The sequence below is a fragment of the Mustela erminea genome, unplaced genomic scaffold (assembly GCF_009829155.1).
Source record: "Mustela erminea isolate mMusErm1 unplaced genomic scaffold, mMusErm1.Pri scaffold_44_arrow_ctg1, whole genome shotgun sequence".
Classification (NCBI taxonomy): domain Eukaryota; kingdom Metazoa; phylum Chordata; class Mammalia; order Carnivora; family Mustelidae; genus Mustela; species Mustela erminea.
In genome coordinates this window covers 32038-50630 of record NW_022476404.1, presented here as the reverse complement: position 1 = coordinate 50630, position 18593 = coordinate 32038, and the positions used below count along the sequence as shown (strand labels likewise).

Genomic DNA, 18593 nt, shown 5'->3' with positions numbered 1-18593 from the left:
AAGGAACATACCATAATGTAATAAAGGTCATATGTGACAAATCCATGCCTAACATTATATTCAAGAGAGAAAAATGGAAAGTTTTTTCCTCTAAGATCAGGAAAAGGACGAGGGTGTCCACTCTTATTCAATGTGGTACTGGACATCTTGGCTAGAGCAATTAGGCAAGACAACAAAATAAAAGGCATACAAATTGAGAAGGAACAAGTAAAATGGTCACTATTTGCAAAGGTTATGATTCTGTAGAGTGAAAAATCCAAAAGACTCAAACAAAAACACTTGGAACTAATCAGTGACTTCAGTAAAGTTATAGGATATGAAATCAAGATACAGTAATCAATTGCATTTCTATACACTAAGAATGAAACATCTGGAAAAGAAATCAAGAAAACTTTCCCATTAACAATAACATCAAAAAGAATAAAATACTTAGGAATAAACTTAACCAAGGAAGTGAGAAATATGTACAATGAGAACTACAAGACCTGGCTGAAAGAAATCAAGACACAAATGGAAAGACAACCTGTTTTCATGGATTAGAAAAATAAATACTGTAAAAATGTCTATACCACCCTAGCCCATGTATAAATCCACATCAAAATACCAATGGCATTCTTCCCAGAAATAGAAAAAACAATCAGAAAATTTGTCTGGAACCACCATGTAAACACAAATCAATTCCCAAAGACCTAGATTAGCCAAAGCAATTTCGATGAAAAAGAACAAAGCTGGAGGTATCATACATTCTTTTTTTTTTTAAAGATTTATTTATTTGACAGAGAGATCACAAGTAGACAGAGAGGCAGGCAGAGAGAGAGAGAAGCAGGCTCCCCGCTGAGCAGAGAGCCCGACATGGGACTCGATCCCAGGACCCCGAGATCATGACCTGAGCCGAAGGCAGCGGCTTAACCCACTGAGCCACCCAGGCACCCCTGGAGGTATCATACATTCTGATTTCAAACTACACTACAAGGCTACAGTAATAAAAACAGTATAGTACTGGCACAAAATCAGATACCTAGGCCAACAAAACAGAATAGAGGGTCCAGAATGAACTTCCTGACTATACAGCCAATTAATACTTGACAAGAAAGCTAAGAGCACCACTCACAAAAATTCACTCAAAATGGATCAAAGGCTTAAATATAAGACCTGATACCATAAGACTCTCAGAAGAAAGTGAAGAGAAGCATCCTTGACATTGGTCTTAGCAATGACTTTTTGGATATGACACTAAAAGCACAAGCAACAAAAGCAAAATCAACAAATGGGACTACAAGAAACCTGAAAACTTTTGCACAGCAAAAGAGACAACAAAATGAAGAGGCAACCTGTAGGATGGGAGAACATTTTGCAAGTGATATATCAGATAAGGAGTTAATCTCCAAAATGTACAAAGGACTCATACAACTCAATAACAAAACCCAAATAATCTGATTTAAAAAGGATAAAAATACACATATCTTGCTGAGCACTAAGGTATAGAATTGTTGAGTCATTCTTTTGTACACCTTAAACTGATGTAACACTGTATGTTAATTATACTTCAACAAAAAAAATACACTTTTTTCCTAAGAAGACATAAAAATGGCCAACAGGTACATGAAGAGATGCTCAGCATCACCAGTCATCAGGGAAACGTAAATCTACACCACAATGAGGTATTACTTCATGTCCAATGGAATGGCCATCAGCAAGAAGACAAGTGTTATCAAGTGCTGCTGAGGATGTGGAAGAAGAGTACTCCTGCACACAGGTGCTGCGGCTACAATGGAAAACAGTATTGAGGGCCCTAAAAAAATTAAAAATAGTACTCGATATGATCCTGTTACCGATATGATTCCACTTCTGGGTATTAATCCCAAAGAAAATTAAAACACTAACTCAAAAATATATGGGGTGCCTGGGTGTCTCAGTGGGTTAAGCCTCTGCCTTTGGCTCAGGTCATGATCCTGGCATCCTGGTATCAAGCCCAGCATCAGGCCCCCTACTCAGTGCGGAGTCCACTTCTCCCTCTCTCTCTGTGCCTTCCCCTGCTCATGCTCTCGCTCACACTCCCCCTGTCTCTCAAATGAATAAACAAAGCCCCCAAAACATGTGTGTACCCCATCTCATTGCAGCATTATTTACAATAGCCGAGATTTGGAAACAACTGTGTCCAACGGTAGATGAATGGATAAAGGAGATGTGGTGCCCACATACCATGGAGTATTACTCAGCCATGAGAAAGGAGGACATCCTGCCGTTTGCTACAACATGGAGAGAATTTTCCACATTATGCTAAGTGACATCAGTCAGAGAGAGAAAGAAAGTACTATACAGTATCACTAACACGTGGAATATAAAAAAAGAGAAACTTGTAAAAACAGAATAAAATGGTGATACCAGGGGTTAGGGTGTGGGGGGACAGGGCAGATGTTATTGAATAGTACAAACTTCCAATGAGTAGTAAAGAAATCCTTAGAAGGATAATACACAGCACAGTGCACACAGACAATGGTTGGATGAGGAACATCAAATGTGCTAAGAGACGGGACTTAATTATTCTAACTACTAAAGAGAAAGGATGATTATGTTAAAGTGGTAAAACTATTAATGATCACTACAATGGCATCATATTACAATGTATGATTGTAACAATGCTCTATGTCAAATATATTTCAAAAAAAGAAAAGGGAGAAAAGAAATGTAAAAGATAAGGCATGAGAAATGAAATATTCACAGATTCAGAGGTAAATGGTAAATGATTACTATGTTCTATCATTACATAAAAGTTTTTAAATACTCATATAATTACCTACATACATGTTCACATGCACATACATGGATAACCAATACTGACTCAGTTCAATGTGTATTGACCTATAAATATAGATGTGGAAACATTTTTCATGAAAGATGTCCCCCTAGAAGACTGATATAGTAAATTGATAGATTTTTCCTAACTGGGATTTTTTCAGAGAATTTTAAATTTTTGGTGGGTAAAGAAGGCATTTTATATATAACCCCTTGTCCATTTTTTTTGAATCTTTAAAAGCCAATGGTATCTTCTTTTATCAATACTATATATATACATATATATATATGTATATATATATACACACATATATATATAATATATCAATATAATGGACACATTTCTTAGAGGAAATTTATAAAATATGGACAAGCAAAGAGAAGAAAATGATGATGGTCCAAAAAGAACTATTTTTAGCAACTTTATATATATTGTTTCAGATGTGTTTGTGTGCATATGGTTGCAGCTATGGATATATTTTCTACAGTATCATTTTTAGTGCCTGTTAATATTTGAGCATGTAGATACATAAATATACTATCTGTTTCCACTTGGGTGAGGCAGCTCAATCTCTAATGCTCATGGTATACTTTTCTGCCTTTCTTCAAAACTTATCATACTTATTTTTTCTATTAACTGTTTTCCAATCATGCTGAATATTTAGATTCTTAACATTTTCCACTATCCTAAATATTGTTGCATTGAGTGCCTGTGGACCAAAATCACGGGGAAATTCCATGATTATTTTCTTGGGATAAATTCTCAGATATAGAATTACTAGGTGAAAGGGCATTTACATTAAGGCTTTTGTACCTATTGCTCATAAGCCCTTCCAGAAGTTTGTGCCCACTTACACTGTCCTCAGTTCTGTGTGTGATCCTGATTTCTTCCAGCTCGAATATTTTACCAATTTGCAATCCGTCAATCATCCGTGCTGCTCAGAGTTTTGGAAGTTCACCTTATCACATCCCACTGAAAAGGTGCAGGGCCGACTAATCAAAAACAACTACAACCAGGACATGAACCTGAAGAATTTAAAGAAAGGATGAAGTGCAAAATGACCAGAGACTTGGGGCAATCACTAAGATTTATGTTATCTTGTTTCATTGTTCAGAGTGAAAATAATACGGAAGGGAGTAAATCACTTCTTGGGCTTATAATGTGCTATGAAGAGGGGGCAGAGACAAATTTCATTTTCTTCACGGTCTTTTAAATTTAGTCACGAGGAAAATCTTTACCCTGGAGAACATTTTACTATCAAAGTAGGAAAGGAGGGCAATTTTACCCAAGTTCAGATCCACAGTTCCAGATAAATAACCTCCTAAAATAAACAAACAGCTGGAGGTCTATGCAGCCCAGGACTCCAGTTTTCGAATATCTGAGAGACTACTCTCTGCAAGATGGACCAGATTTCCTTTTTGTAACATGGGGAGATTTGGATGGAACAGAGGGAATTATGGGAAGAAGGCCACGTCAACTCACCCTCACACACAGGTGCTTCCTTATCCCAAGTGACAGTACTGCCCGACAGGAGACAACCCAAGGAAGGGGAGCCAATGATTCGATACCTAGAAGCAAAGAATGGAAAAATTATACTCTACACTTATTTTCTACTTAAGTCACTATGAGAAAAGAATTGTGGATAGATGCTACAAATTACAGGCAGATTAAAATAGGAGATATCAAGGAAGAAACCTCATTTCCATCTGAAAATTGGTCATTTCTAAGGACAGGTTTAATTCTCACGGCTTTCATCCATGTTTCTTGCTAGTCCCTCATTACAGAATGCAGTAATGCCCTTCTTCATCAAGGGACATTTTGTACTTGTCTTTAGGGAACCTCAAGAGCTATTCTATCCATGTGCACATCCATCCAGGAAATGACAAGCTCCTTGATTAAGGGAAGATATCTTATTGAAATATTTATATTCTCTAGAACCTCACCTAGAGACTTCTAGCCACGTCGTACTTGAAAAATATCTGTTGAATGAAGGATAGGATGATGGTTTTGCTAAGATAACTCAAATGTAATAGATGGGAATACTTACCTATTGTGCCATAAAATCATTCAGTGTAGGTCACCAAGATTGGAACATTTCATCACTTATTTTTTATTTAGTAGGTATCTATACTGTTACTGTAAGAAATGTCACAAAGGATATTCAGCTAAGGTATTCACACATTTCGTGTAGAGTAGGGTTAAACTTGATGAAGTAAAAGATAAGGGGTATAATGCAATGTCATATAATAGTGAGTAGTTACTGGAACAGCTAAGAACTTTGCTTCTTGATTATCAAAGACGTGATCAGGGCAGTAACCATTTGTAGCAGAGTCTCCTGGTATCTCTATTATCTACTTTCTTCTTTCTCATTAGCGATGGAGCCCTGTATTTTTAACTGGGCTTTTGGGCATCTTCATTAAAGGTTCCCTATGGTTGTGTATAGCCATGTGACTAAGTTTTAGCTACAGGGATGCACCTAGAGGGTTGGGAGAAACTTCTGGAAAGTGTCTTTAAAGTAATGGGTGTTCCTTTCATCCATTGTTTCTCTTAGCTGGCGAGAGCTGGACCATGTGATGACACAGAGTCTCAAGTGGAAGGATCCCAGGTTTATGTGGATCGCGGAGTCCCCTATTAGCCCTGGGTTTGTACATTACTGTTTTCTTGAAGGACTTCCCCTGCTTCTTAACCTGAGAGGGAAATAAACTATTATCTTGTTTAAGCCTTTTATTTTGTTTGTTCTGTCTTTTACAGCTTAATCCAATCCTAACCTATATACCAGGTCTTCCAAAAACAGTGATATAAAGGTGACAGGAACTGTGTGGTAGAGCAATGATAGTGAGTACTTTTGTAAATGGGTCGAGGCACTTATATTGAGTTTTACTTATTGTTACTTTTTTTTTAATTGAGTATGTTGTAAAATCTTTTCCAGTGTGCCAACAAATATTTCAAATGCACCAACAAAATCCTCAAAATTTCTTCAAAGAAACTATTTGAGAAGCCCAACTGTATTTTCTTCTGCCTTTCTCCTATTCTACATTTTTCCTATTCTACATTGTCTTAAAAGCACAGGATCATGGGTGTCATGACTTTTGACTATAGATGTTGCTTTTAATGTGTTCACTATGACTAAGTTAGAGAATTGGAGTAAAAAATGTGAGGCAGGTTCCAGTCTATGTATGGCTGTAAAAAATAGGGAATGTTTTTTAATGTATTATGAGATACTAATATGCTCCAGTAGCCATTGTTGTAATTTTTTCTGACTTGATTTCCCATCTCTCTGAAATTCTTTTGCTCCAGCCTACTCCTTAGCTTCCCAGGACATTAGGAATTCAGGTGGCCTTGAAGCTAACCTCTGATCAAGAAAAGTCCTGAGATTCCCTTCCCTGTGAGCAAAATACACACTGTGCAGAAGCATGCTGACACAGACACTGGAGAGACCATTACATAAGGTCAGGGATGGGATATTTAAGGGCTGTGCTACTTCTATCCTTCCTATTTGTTCATGGACTTAGAATTAGTTTGGAGTAGAGGAGATCTAAGGAGATATTCCATAGGCTGCAAATGATTAAAAGTAGCTCACAGATACGATTTTGTCTCACACTCAGTTGTGTGTTGAACTTTGTATTTTACAGAGAATGTAAGCTTTCTCTCAAGGAGTCATTTATAAAAGTTGTAACCTATCACTCCTCAGAGTGTATCTGAATACATTTGCACATAGGAAAAAACAAAACAGTTATATGCTCTCATTATAATACAATAACACTAGCAATCAATAACTACAGAAAATATAAAAAATTCAAAGGTTGGGTGGGATCTTGGTCAAAGACAAAAGTAAAACAGCCATTGCAGATTACGTGTAGGATAAGAATAACATGATCAGCGAGTCATGTGTTCCACTCTTCAAAGTTTTTGACATAGATTCAGTTACTTAATTTTTAAAATGATGCTTTTAAGCAAATATTATGCCTAGCCCCCATTTTACAAAAGAGAAAACAGAGTTTAACAAATTGGTCCCAATTCACATGACAGTTACTAAGGTTAGAATTTAAATGCCAACTGGCCTCCACAACCTGTAGTGATAAACCTGACATTCATTATTCAGTGCCTTCCTTATAAATGCTGATGCAAATATTACTCTTTGAAAATTTCTGGGATGCTGATGTCAAAACTGCCTTAGAGAAATATTTAATACATTTGTCATTTGACAAGAAAAAGTTCAGGGGTGCCTGGGTGGCCTAGTTGTTTAAACACCTGACTTTGGCTCGGGTCATGATTTCAGGCTCCTGGGATAGAGCCCTACATCCAGCTCTGTGCTGGGTGGGGAGTCTGCCTGTCCCTCTGTCCCCAACCCCCAAACTCTTTCTCTCTAATAAATAAATAAGTAAAATCTTCAAAAAATTTTTTTAAATTTCATATAAGTGAACCCCAAATTTTACTTTAGATATTTTAAAGACTATAAACATGAACATATAAAGGAAGCTGGTCTGAGGAACCTGTAAAATAAACCAATAAGTACGAAAAAGAGAATAGAAATGATAAGTAAATCAAAGAGCAGTTTCTTTAAAGTGGCTGATTAAAACAAACAAAACTTGGCCAATCGTAACTTCACAAAATAACAAATCTACAGATACACATGAATGAGAAAACAGTTATCATTATAGATACTGAGGAAACTTTATAAAAAAGTACACATTAGGGGCACCTGGGTGGCTCAGTGGGTTAAAGCCTCTGCCTTCGGCTTAGGTCATGAACCTGGGGTCCTGGGATCCAGCCCTGCATTGGGCTCTCTACTCAGCAGGGAGCCTGCTTCCTCCTCTCTTCTCTGCCTACCTCTCTGCCTACTTGTGATTTCTATCTGTCAAATAAATAAATAAAATCTTTTTTAAAAAGTATACATTATAAAGTACTTTATAAAAATATTATGTCCTCTATCCCAATGAAATCGAAAACATCTGTGAAATGTGTCATTTTTGTAGGAAAAATGTAATTTATCAGGATGTACTTCAAAATAGGTAGAACAGCTGATAAACCTTTATCTGTCTGAGTCTCTGTTTTCAATCTGTTTGGATACATACCTAGGATTGGAATTGCTGGGTCACATGGTAATTCCATGGTAACTTTGGAATCACCAAACTATTTCCCACAGCGGCTGCACCAGTCCATATGCTCACTAGCAATCCCACTATCAACCATAATGGTTTCATTTTCTCTACATCCTCCCCATAGTTTTATTTTTCATCAAAAAAACCACCCAAAACCAAAAACAAAACACCCATTATTATTAGAGCCATCCTATAAAGTGTGAAGTGGGTTTGATGTGTGTTTCTTTAATGACTAATTATATTTAGTATCTGTTCGTGTGTTTCCTGGACATTTTCTTATCCTCTCTGGAGGAATGTCTATTTCAATCCTTTGCCCATTTTTTTTTTCAATTACACTGTAAGCATTTCTGTTGTTGAGCTGCAGGACTTCTTTATATAATCTGCATATGAAACCCTTGTTAGGGAAATGATTTATAAATTTTCTCTGCCTTTCTGTGGGCTCTCTTTTCACTGTCTTGATAGTGTCATTGATGTTGACTGGGGCAACAGTCATTTGAAGGACTGATGAACTGAGAAATTAGAAGCCCTTATTGGGGGCAGGAGGGCAAGGATAAGGGCAAAATCGATGCTTTCCAGATATGGCATTAATGCCTGTGTCCAATTTAACCAGCTCTCCCTTCTAAAGGCAATTGAACTCAACAGACATCTGGGTTATATGTGAGTTATCAGATAAAAACCCTGGAAGAATTCATAGCAAAATATTAACTATGATAAGTGGTAGAATGCTGGATGTTGAATTTTTTGATCTTTGAGTTATTCATGGCTTCCAGATATGTCTAATGCATATAATATATGTTTCCTTTTATAATCCAATGAAATTCTATTTTTTTCTCTGAATTTTTGTGGCAAGAGGTTAGTACACATTCCTTAGTTGCTCCCTCTATGTCGAGGCAATGGTTTCTAGCAAGGTTCCCTGTGCCAGTGAAGAGTTAGGGCAAGAACTCCATGAATGTTCACACTCACTTGGCATATTAATACATTTCCCAGAGCTACTCCATTGAGACTGCCTCTCCAACCCCAACTTCAAGGTCCTCCAACTCAGCTATATACTTGCAGATCTTAGTTAAGAATGTTGCATGCAAAGTTCAGCTAGCAGTTCTCTTTTTACTCATGTAGCAGGCCAGTCCTTTTTATCCAGTGAATATCTTACCAGGATCCACATTACTACATTTAGCAGGACCCTGGTGCCCTCCCCTCATTAACATACAAATACAGGTTGCTACTTCTTTTTTATTTCCTTTGGTCATATCCCAGTGTCCAAGCTACCATCTCTATCCAGAAGTTCTTACTGCTAACTTTCTGAAGTGCAGGTGACAGTTTAGTTTGCCTTGTCAGACTAGGTCAGAGATAGTATTGTTGTTCTGGAACTTATATCCTAGGGATAGTGCTCTCAACTCACCCTTCATTACAAGAATAATGAACTGTTGATCCAAACTGGGTATCTGTATTATATGCACCGTGCCATTAAAGGGTTCTGGTGGAGCTCCACATGATTTTCCTGCAGGAAAGAAGCAGAATTTGGGGCTAGGTGTAGAGTTCAATTCGGTTTTTAAGATTCAGCCCTGGGGTGTAGCATACTGAACAGCATATACACATGTGATTGCTCCATAGAATTGACCATTTGAGGAAATTCACCATACAAGCTCAGAATCAAGCAGCTACAGAGCACTGCTTTTTAAAAGACTACTCTGGATCTCCCAATAAAAGTCACTGATGGATAAAGAATTGTTTTCTTATCGCATCAGCCTGGATCAAAGGCCTCGAAATCTGGGATTTCACCTCCATCTGGGTTAAACAAGCACCATTCACTGTGACCTACATAATTTACTTTGGCATCCCTATTTCATTCATTTCTGGGTTTTAGTCATCAAAGATCAACACCAGTGAATGGAAATTTCCCCTGGGCTTCCTTTTGTGAGAGACATTCCTGTGACATGAACATGGAGTCAAGGCACAGACTCCAGGCCATAAGAAAGGCTGACTGACAAAGTCTACCCTCCATTTAAATGCCTTGGGAAAACTTTGATATCTTGCCTACAAAATCTGAACAAATTAAATTAGATCCCACAGATGCTTTAACATACATGAATTAGCTCCCAGGATGGTATTACTTCACGTCTACAGATACCGTCGGAACTTGACCAGACCAAGTGCTCTAAGCAGGTGATAGAAAACATAGCCTCAAAATACCCAGGGGAACATTCATAATTCAAAGATGTCCCAATTGGAAACTCGGACTCATCAGTCAGGACTGTAGGCTTGGCAAATGGAAACTCTTCTGGGGCTTTACAGTAATCTGGAGAGCAAAACCACAGGAAAACCACAGTGAGCAGAGCGAATTCCAGCCTACCTCCTCATTCTTTCCAGTGAAGCTGGTAGATGGGCTCAGAGAAGAAGACTTACAATAATGGCAACAGGTTTTCTTCCCCTTCAAGTTACCTTAGCATGGGGCTTTCCAAGAGCATCTACTCATCAGGAAATTTTTTACTACTAGGAAGACTGTTCACCTTTTCTGGCCTTTCTGCTCTTGTCTCACCAAAGCAAGAATTTTAGCTCATGGTTTCATGTATCAGGCCCATTAGACTGCCTGTGTGTAGGGTTAACCATTCATATGCTCATTTCTTGGTGTTAATATACTCATGTATATCAACACATATTTTACCTTCTCTCTCCATTTCTTCCTCCCTACTCATTCTCAGGGTGTCCACCAAAAGCAACCTCTCTGGCTCTAAATAGCAGTCACTAGTTGTAGTGGGTTGAATGATGTTACCGCAGAAGGTACATCCATCCAGGACCTCACTGTGGAAACTTACATGGAATAAGGGTCTTTTCAGCTATATTTAAAGTAACACTCTCAAAATGAAATTATGTTTTTGAAAGGTATTTAAAAATTGTTTACTTCCTTGATATATTCTATTTAAAATTGATTGATATTGGGTGCCTGGGTGGCTCAGTGGGTTAAGCCGCTACCTTCGGCTCAGGTCGTGATCTCAGGGTCCTGGGATCGAGGCCTGCATCGGGCTCTCTGCTCAGCAGGGAGCCTGCTTCCCTCTCTCTCTCTCTCTGACTGCCTCTCTGTCTACTTGTGATTTCTGTCTGTCAAATAAATAAATAAAATCTTTAAAAAAAATTGATTGATATTTACAATGCTACTGCTTTTGGCATAAATATTTATATATATATTTCCTTTTCTTTCCATGGATAGCTTTTGCTTAATGTTTTATAAGGAGCTTTCAATAGTGTGATGGGGAGAATAAAATTTCTAAGGAAAGAACGGAAAAAAAAAAAAAAGATGAGATCATCCTGGATTACCAGAGTGAGCCCTAAACCCAGTAATGGGTGGTGTCTATATGAGAAGGAGAGGCACATTTGAGACACAGAAACACAGGGGAGAAGGCCACATGAAGACAGAGACAGGGATTGGAATGATGTGTCTATAAGCCAAGGAATGCCAGAAGCTACCAGAAGCTGAGAAAGGGAGTGCAGACCTGCTAACACCTTGATTTCAGACTTCTAGTCCCCAGATCTGTGAAAGAAGACATTTCTGTTGTCTTAAGCCATTTAGTTTGTGGTAATTTGTATGGAAGCCCTAGGCAACTACTCACTACTCTTCTCATTCTGATGCTAAGCCCAGATATTTAAGAACAAGAACAAAACAGACCAAGCCATTGAGCAGCTTTGTCTAAGCTGCTTGTGTTTTCTTAATGAGAGGGTAGATCTCTCGCTGCATATTTTGAATAGAGTCTGTTATATTCAACTATCTCCCTTTTGGAGGAGACCAGCTTCTCTTTTGTCCATTCAATAGGCATGGCTGGTGGCCTGGTGGCCTAGGCAATTTCATTTAAGGAAATCTTCTTGGATTGGGATATAACCATCCAGCTGGAAGGGGAGGGACACCAAAGAAGGGTTAAATTCCTTTTATCATGCATTGCCTTTTCTCATTGGCATGCTTTTCTCTCTCATGAGGTATTCCACATCTGATGCCATATCCCCAGTGTACTCCGGCTTCCATCCTGGGAAGGCCTACAGGTCAGGACTCAAGAACCAGGTAACCTCCACTCTTTAGGAAGAAAAAGCTTCTTTCTCTTTCGTACTCTTCCTTGAGCTTATTTTCCTTGCTTCTAACTCTCACAATGTAAAAATTCAAGGATTAAATTTAAGTTGGGGCTCAGAAGCCAGCTGACAAATGGGCATACTTTGAGTCAGGGTCTTAAGCTACCAAGGACACGTCTTTTTGGTTACTTAGCCTGTTCAGCATAGGACTAGCTAAAACCTTAGCTAAATACTTTCCATATTGCCAGTTTGGTTCTTTGCATGCCCCTGAACCTGCGGGGAGTGTGTATCAGTTATCGTGGCATTGGTTAGTGTTCACAGCCAGTTATTCTCATGTCCTCTCCAAAGAATATGTATTTCTTCTTGATTTATACATGGTGCTTACTGCCTTCCCCTCACCCTTATCTCCCTCCTCTTACCCCACTCTGTTCACCACTACACCAGCAAGAAGAATTCTTCACATCTTACTATTCAAACACAGCTTGGAGTCCCCTGTTTTAGCTATGCATGTAACTCTGACCCTTTCACTTATGACAATGTTGAACCCACAAGCAAACACTGTATCTTATGGAACTGTCAAGGGTGTTGGCCAGATGTTCTGAATCCATTCAAGGTACATGGGTACTAACCTGCAGGACCAGCAAGTTTCGCAGCGAGGGGCAGGGCTGCTCCAGATCCCGTTACCTTCATCATCACTGGTGCAGCGGAGGGTGCTCTCCCCAACGAGGTTGAAGGTCATCCCTCTGGCTGGGTGGTGGTCACACATGTAAGTTATTTCCTTTCCATAGGGAACATCTCCCTGAGAAGGCCCATTGTGCTGCCCATTGAGGATAGAGGGGGGATTTGGACAAAAGATTTCTGGAAAAAACCCAAGTGCTATAAGTTACATCAAAATGTTTATATTTTAATCTGAGTTAATTCTACAATAATGGGATGCTGTGACTGTGTTGCCCATTAAATAATTAACTCTCAATGAGAGTAAGAACCAGAAGGTAAGTATATAAGGTCTCTGTTGAGATGCTTCTAAATGAAATGACACTGAAATCAAAGCCCAGAAGGGACCTAATCATCCTGACCCTTGGGAGAGTGAAGACTTTTGAATGACTGAGAGCTCCTTCTTTTAAAATAGACAAAAATCTTCTTAACCCCACTGAGAATAAAATCATCCATTTAATAAGAAAATTATCTATTAATTCAACAGGACTTTTTTGAGAACCTACTCTGTATCAAGTACTATTTTAAGTAAAAGGTAGAGAAAATCTCTTTTGACATCAAGGATATTCATACCATAGAAATATTTCAAAATATATTATATATTTACTATTTGTTGATCACTGATTTAATATTCCTGATGAATTGGGGCTATTATACTCAAAACCAAAACAGATGGTTATAGTAATGCCATTACAATGAGTGAAACATTTCAGTGTTCCTATGCACAGATCCAGAAGGTACAGAAATGAAATGGCTTTTGAGATCTTTATTGGATTTTACAGGTTTTTTTTTTTTTTCTCATTGAAGAAATGTACATTTCTTCTTCTGAGTGTAGCTCTCTGGAGATACGCCTTCCCCTTTCTGGTTTGATCTATATTTGGGAAGAGGATACCTCAGCTTGAAAGAATTATGAATAATCAAAAGGTGGAATATTTACACTCTAGTAAGTGTATCTGGGTTCATGGAAGTATTTTTTCTTTCTTTCCCTCATGCTTCTTAACTATATTCCAGGAAAGTTAAGATTCTCAAACAGTTGACCTCCAGATACGAAGGACGTAATTATCAAGTTTCATTACATAAATCAATACAAAATTTCCAAACACTTTTGAAGCAAAATATTCCTTTGAAAACCTTCTATTATAAACAGGTATTTTTCAACAGCTATGATCAGAAGATGAAGCAACATCCTGTTTGATTTCATGAAGAAATACATGGGCAGACTGAATATATTAGTAGTGTTTCTGTATCTAACACACTATATTTCTGTTCCCTTAAAAACAAGTATAAACAACAGGAAATCAAGGCCCAAGTCTGTCTCATTTACAGGTGTATTCCCAATGTCTAATTTATTGCATTACCCTATTTTTTTCATAATAACAGTTGGTATTACTTGAAGTAGTCTCTGTGTTTGCTTGTCATTATTTTTAAAGATTTAGTTATTTCAAGGTGGAGGGGAAAAGAGAAATGGCAAAAACAGGAAAGGCAGAGGAAGAAGGAAAGAGAATGAAGCTGACTGAGCTCAGCTCTGAGCCTGATGTGGTGCTTGATCCCATGACCAATTGAGACCAGAACCAAAACCAAGACTCTGACTCTCAACTGACCTTGCTATCCAGGCACCCCTGTTTGTTATTTTTTGGTCTTTCCCTCTACACAATAGTATAAACAACATGAAAGCAGGGTGCTAGTCAGTTTTGTTTATAGGTGTATTCTCAGTGTCCAGAAGGCTGGGTGGCACCTACCAGATGCTCAAAAAAGTTTGTCAAAAGAATGAGGCTAGGAATGAATGCCGATTGAGGCAAGGATACAAAAACTATCGTTTCTACAGGAAACATGCTTCAGGCTCTAAATCCCCCTCCTCCTATGAAGATTTCTCTCCATTTGTAGCACACATTATGCTTATACACCCTTACAGGATGGTCCCCCAAACATGTGATGCTCAGATTTATTTCTCCCAGAAAGAGCCCTTGCAGCAAAGAAAGATGTTGATCCAAAGTGAAGATCAATAAAGGGACAAATATTAGGTAATTTTATAGGCAAGACACATTAAAGGAACAAACCAGCAAAGAAAACCAGGAAGGAGGTGCCGACCTGAACAGGCATTCCTTGTACTCACGTTCACACAGAGGAGCACTGTCATTCCAAAGGCTTTCCATTTCAACCAAGACGCAGTAACTAGCAGAACTGCCCTTTAGGTGGAACCTGAGGAACGAAAGCACCAGTGGTGGGGTGAGCGCACCGTTTCTCTCTCCCCTTCCGCTGAAGTACAGTTTAGTGCCTGAGATAAATGTCAGGTGAAAAAAAGCCCAGCTCATCGGCTTTCTCAGCTGCCAGAGGCTCTGAAATCAAAACATTTGCAAGATTGCGGTTTCCAGTGAGGAGTGATAGCGGTCTCTGGTTGTCAACCATCAGGGGGTCATCTGTCCATCCTGCCCCTCTGACAGTTCCCTGTCTGTCTCTGTCAGCAACTCTGTTCTCCAGGCCACAACATAGCACTCTTCTCTCTGGTGGCTCAGGAGGAAGACAACTCCCGATTCAAGTTGGTAAATCAGAGACAGTGAGGAAAGACAGCAGAGGCTGCTGTTTTGGGCCCACACTTTCAGAATGTTCCAGATCAACACCTTTGGCATATCCCCAGTATTGATGAGTTAATGCAAATTATCTGGGGAAGGATGGAAAAGGTGAGAAGAGAGGGTTCTTTGGAGAACAGGGGCTGCCTGGATTGCCTCCAGGGCTTTGTTGGAACAGATATTTGCTGCCTGCCAAGGGATCCTCGGAATAGATGGAGGACAGCTGCTCTGTCGTCCCTGCTTATTACCCAGCAGTGCTGTTGGAACATAACACCAAGGTCATTAAGATTCCCATAGAGAGTTCACGACATTACTGCAAACATGAGTGTAGGTCTTCATATTCCTGTGATACAGCCTAACACTAATTAGCTGACATAAAACTAGATGGAAACCTATTCCTGTTGATGCTTTGTTCCTATTCCAAATTCCACTATTGGCTGGTTTAAATTTTTCTTGGAACAGTCCCTGCATATTACTTGTAAATAGCTTTCTTTGACATCCCAATCGTTTCATAAACAACCACTATGCAATATTTATCCTTTCATGCCTACAAGTTACTTTTCATTCATACATGTAATGTTTCACCTAAATATCCAAGATTTCTTGTTACTCTTCTGCTCTTTGTTGCATTTACTGTTTTTCCTTTTCAATCACCTGTGGTGCTTGGTTCCATCTGGTTCTCACCATACTTCCCAATCACTGTTTCAGGTATCAGTCCTTTCTGGTACTTCTTTGCCATTAGGCAGCTTGCTCTTTGGGTAGACCCCCACTGGCCCCGGTGTCAGCATAGTAGCATCGAGTCCTGTGTCCCCCATCTCTCTGCCAGGTCATACTCACCCCTCATTACAAACAAAGGACACTTTTGCCCCAAGCTGGAAATTCAGTGGTAAGAGCACACGGCCATTAGGGAGTTGGTCCCGGAAGTCTGCACATGATTTCACTAGCATAACAACAGCAACAACAAGAACAACAACAACAAAAAAAACAGATGTAAGATGGTCATGTGAGGATGGAAAAGACTGATCTGCAAGGAGATGACAGTGTAGGCACCTGTACATCTTGGGGCTGCTGGGCTCCAGTCTCCCTGGGGCGTACAGCGCAGAGACGCTGCCCCTCGGAGATCATAGCCGGGCTCGCAGCTGTAGGACACTTCCTGCCCCGGAGAGAAATCGGCCTGGTTTTCTGCACTGTGCATTCCGTGCAGAATTTCTGGAGGCAGCTGACATACTGTGGAAAGAACAGGTGCGAAGGACCAGTCAGTGAGGGATAAACATCTTTTACTACATTCTAAACCTTCCGAGGAGTCCCAGGCTTATCATTAAAGGGGAGCTCAGATTTAACAGAGGGAATCAAGTGATGCTCCTGCCCCCTCCTTTAACCGTTATGTAAAATCAGACAATGAAGGGACATGCCCAAAGGCCTCATACCTAGTTAGAGGCCGATCACTGGAGCTGAGTTCTTCCTGGCACAAGGTCAAATGCATGACCAGGACCCTGAGGGTGCTTTCTCCAATGCTGGCCAGTCTACATGGAATTACTAGCCCTGTCATAAAGGAGAGCTGTGAAGGGCAGATGAGATAAGGCATTTAAAGTGCTTATTGCACAGCTGAGTAGAATGTGCACCTCAGCCTTCAGGATATCGGGGAAATATTGGAGCTTGTATTTTGCTCTGAGGATCCTCTATATGAGAGTCCCAAAAGTCTCCTTCCTTGGTTGATGAAGCTCCTACTTTCAAAGTGAAGGCAAAAGTGCACACACACACACACACACACACACACACACTTTCATAATTCATGTTTCATCTGCGCACATTGTTCCCTGCATACATCCTTCCCCCAGAATGAGCACTGACCTCCTGATCCCCTGCAACACATGCCTTTCGTTGGTCCCTTCAAAGCCTCAGTCAGACTCACCTCGAGAGCAGCTCGGCAACTCTGGCCCCCATTTGTTTTGGGCTTGGCATTGCACGCTGGAGGGTCCTTTCATGACAAAGCCGGGCTCGCAGATAAACCTCACGGTTTCATGTAAGGAAAATAAGGTCTTGTTCTCAGACACCCTCACTGCGTTGTCAATGTGTGGAGGTGTGCACTTATTAGGTATGATGCACTGAGGCGGAGGGCCGCTCCATACGCCAGCGTGATTGTCTTTGCTGGTGCAATATATCGATGGGTTGCCCACAAGCTCAAACTGCTTCTTTTTCCCTCTCTGTCCGGGATGGCAGCGATAGGTCACCACGCTTCCATAGGGAAACTCTTCTCCGTAGAGGTTAATGATATTTCCGTTGTCAATGGCTGGGGGTGGCCCACAAAGAATCGCTGAGAAAAGAGATGGCAACTTACATAATAGTGGATCAAATAGCTCGTCAGAAATGCAATGAGCAGAACTAGTTTTGCATTTGTTATTGGTTTTAATCTTTGTTAACATGGAGATACATGTCTACAAGATTGTGATTTGGGTGGGCATAATAGCATGCCTTCTGCCTTTCCTGCTTATACTATTTCCTATGAGCATATGCGTTTTAAACGGGTATTTACCCCAAAGATACAGATGTAGTGAAAAGAAAGGTCACATGCACCCGAATGTTCATAGGAGCAATGTCCACAATAGTCAAATTCTGGAAGGAGTCAAGATGCCCTTCAACAAATGAGTGGATAAAGATGTGGTTCATACACACAAAGGATTATTACTCAGCCATCAGAAATGATGAATATTGCATTGACGTGGATGGAACTGGAGGGGATTATGCTAAGTGAAATCAGTCCAGCAGAGAAACACAATTGTTACATGGTTTCACTTATTTGTGGAACATAAGGACTAGCATGGAGGACATTAGGAGAAGGAAGGGAAAACTGAAGGGGAGGGGACTCAGAGGGGCAGATGAACCATGAGAGACGATGGACTCCGGGAAACAAACCGAGGGTTTCAGCGGGAAGGAGGTGAGGGGCCTGGGTTCGGCTGGTGACGGGTATGAAGGTGGGCATGTACTGAAATGAGCATTGGTGTTATATGCAAATAATGAATCATGGAACACTATATCAAAACTAACATTTAAAAAAGTCATGAAAACAATTTGTTCCATTAAGAGAGTAATGGAGAAACAATATGATTATTTCCAGATATGTAGCCAAAGTGCTTGATAAACTTCAACATGACTTAATGACAAAAAATTCTTAGCCATGAAGAATATTAGCGAATTTCCTTTCCCTGAAAATGGGGATCTACAAAAGCCTATAGCAAATACTACATTAATGGTGAAGTATTTGAAATGTTCCCTTTGAGTTGGGGAACAAGAGCAGGACACCCTGTATCCCCAACCATATCAAAAATGTTAGTGGTGGTCCCAGCCAGAACATGAGAGAAA

At 39.8% G+C, this 18593-nt stretch overlaps 1 protein-coding gene across 1 annotated transcript in view; it reads right to left on the bottom strand.

Annotated features, from left to right (window-relative positions):
- Positions 1 to 18593, bottom strand: part of LOC116584008 (complement receptor type 1-like) — a 60631-nt gene that overhangs the window by 21390 nt on the left and 20648 nt on the right. The window contains 6 exon segments of the mRNA XM_032332000.1: positions 4280 to 4365; positions 12582 to 12810; positions 14780 to 14865; positions 16071 to 16173; positions 16284 to 16460; positions 17146 to 17547. Coding sequence (XP_032187891.1) covers positions 4280 to 4365; positions 12582 to 12810; positions 14780 to 14865; positions 16071 to 16173; positions 16284 to 16460; positions 17146 to 17547 — 1083 coding nt within the window.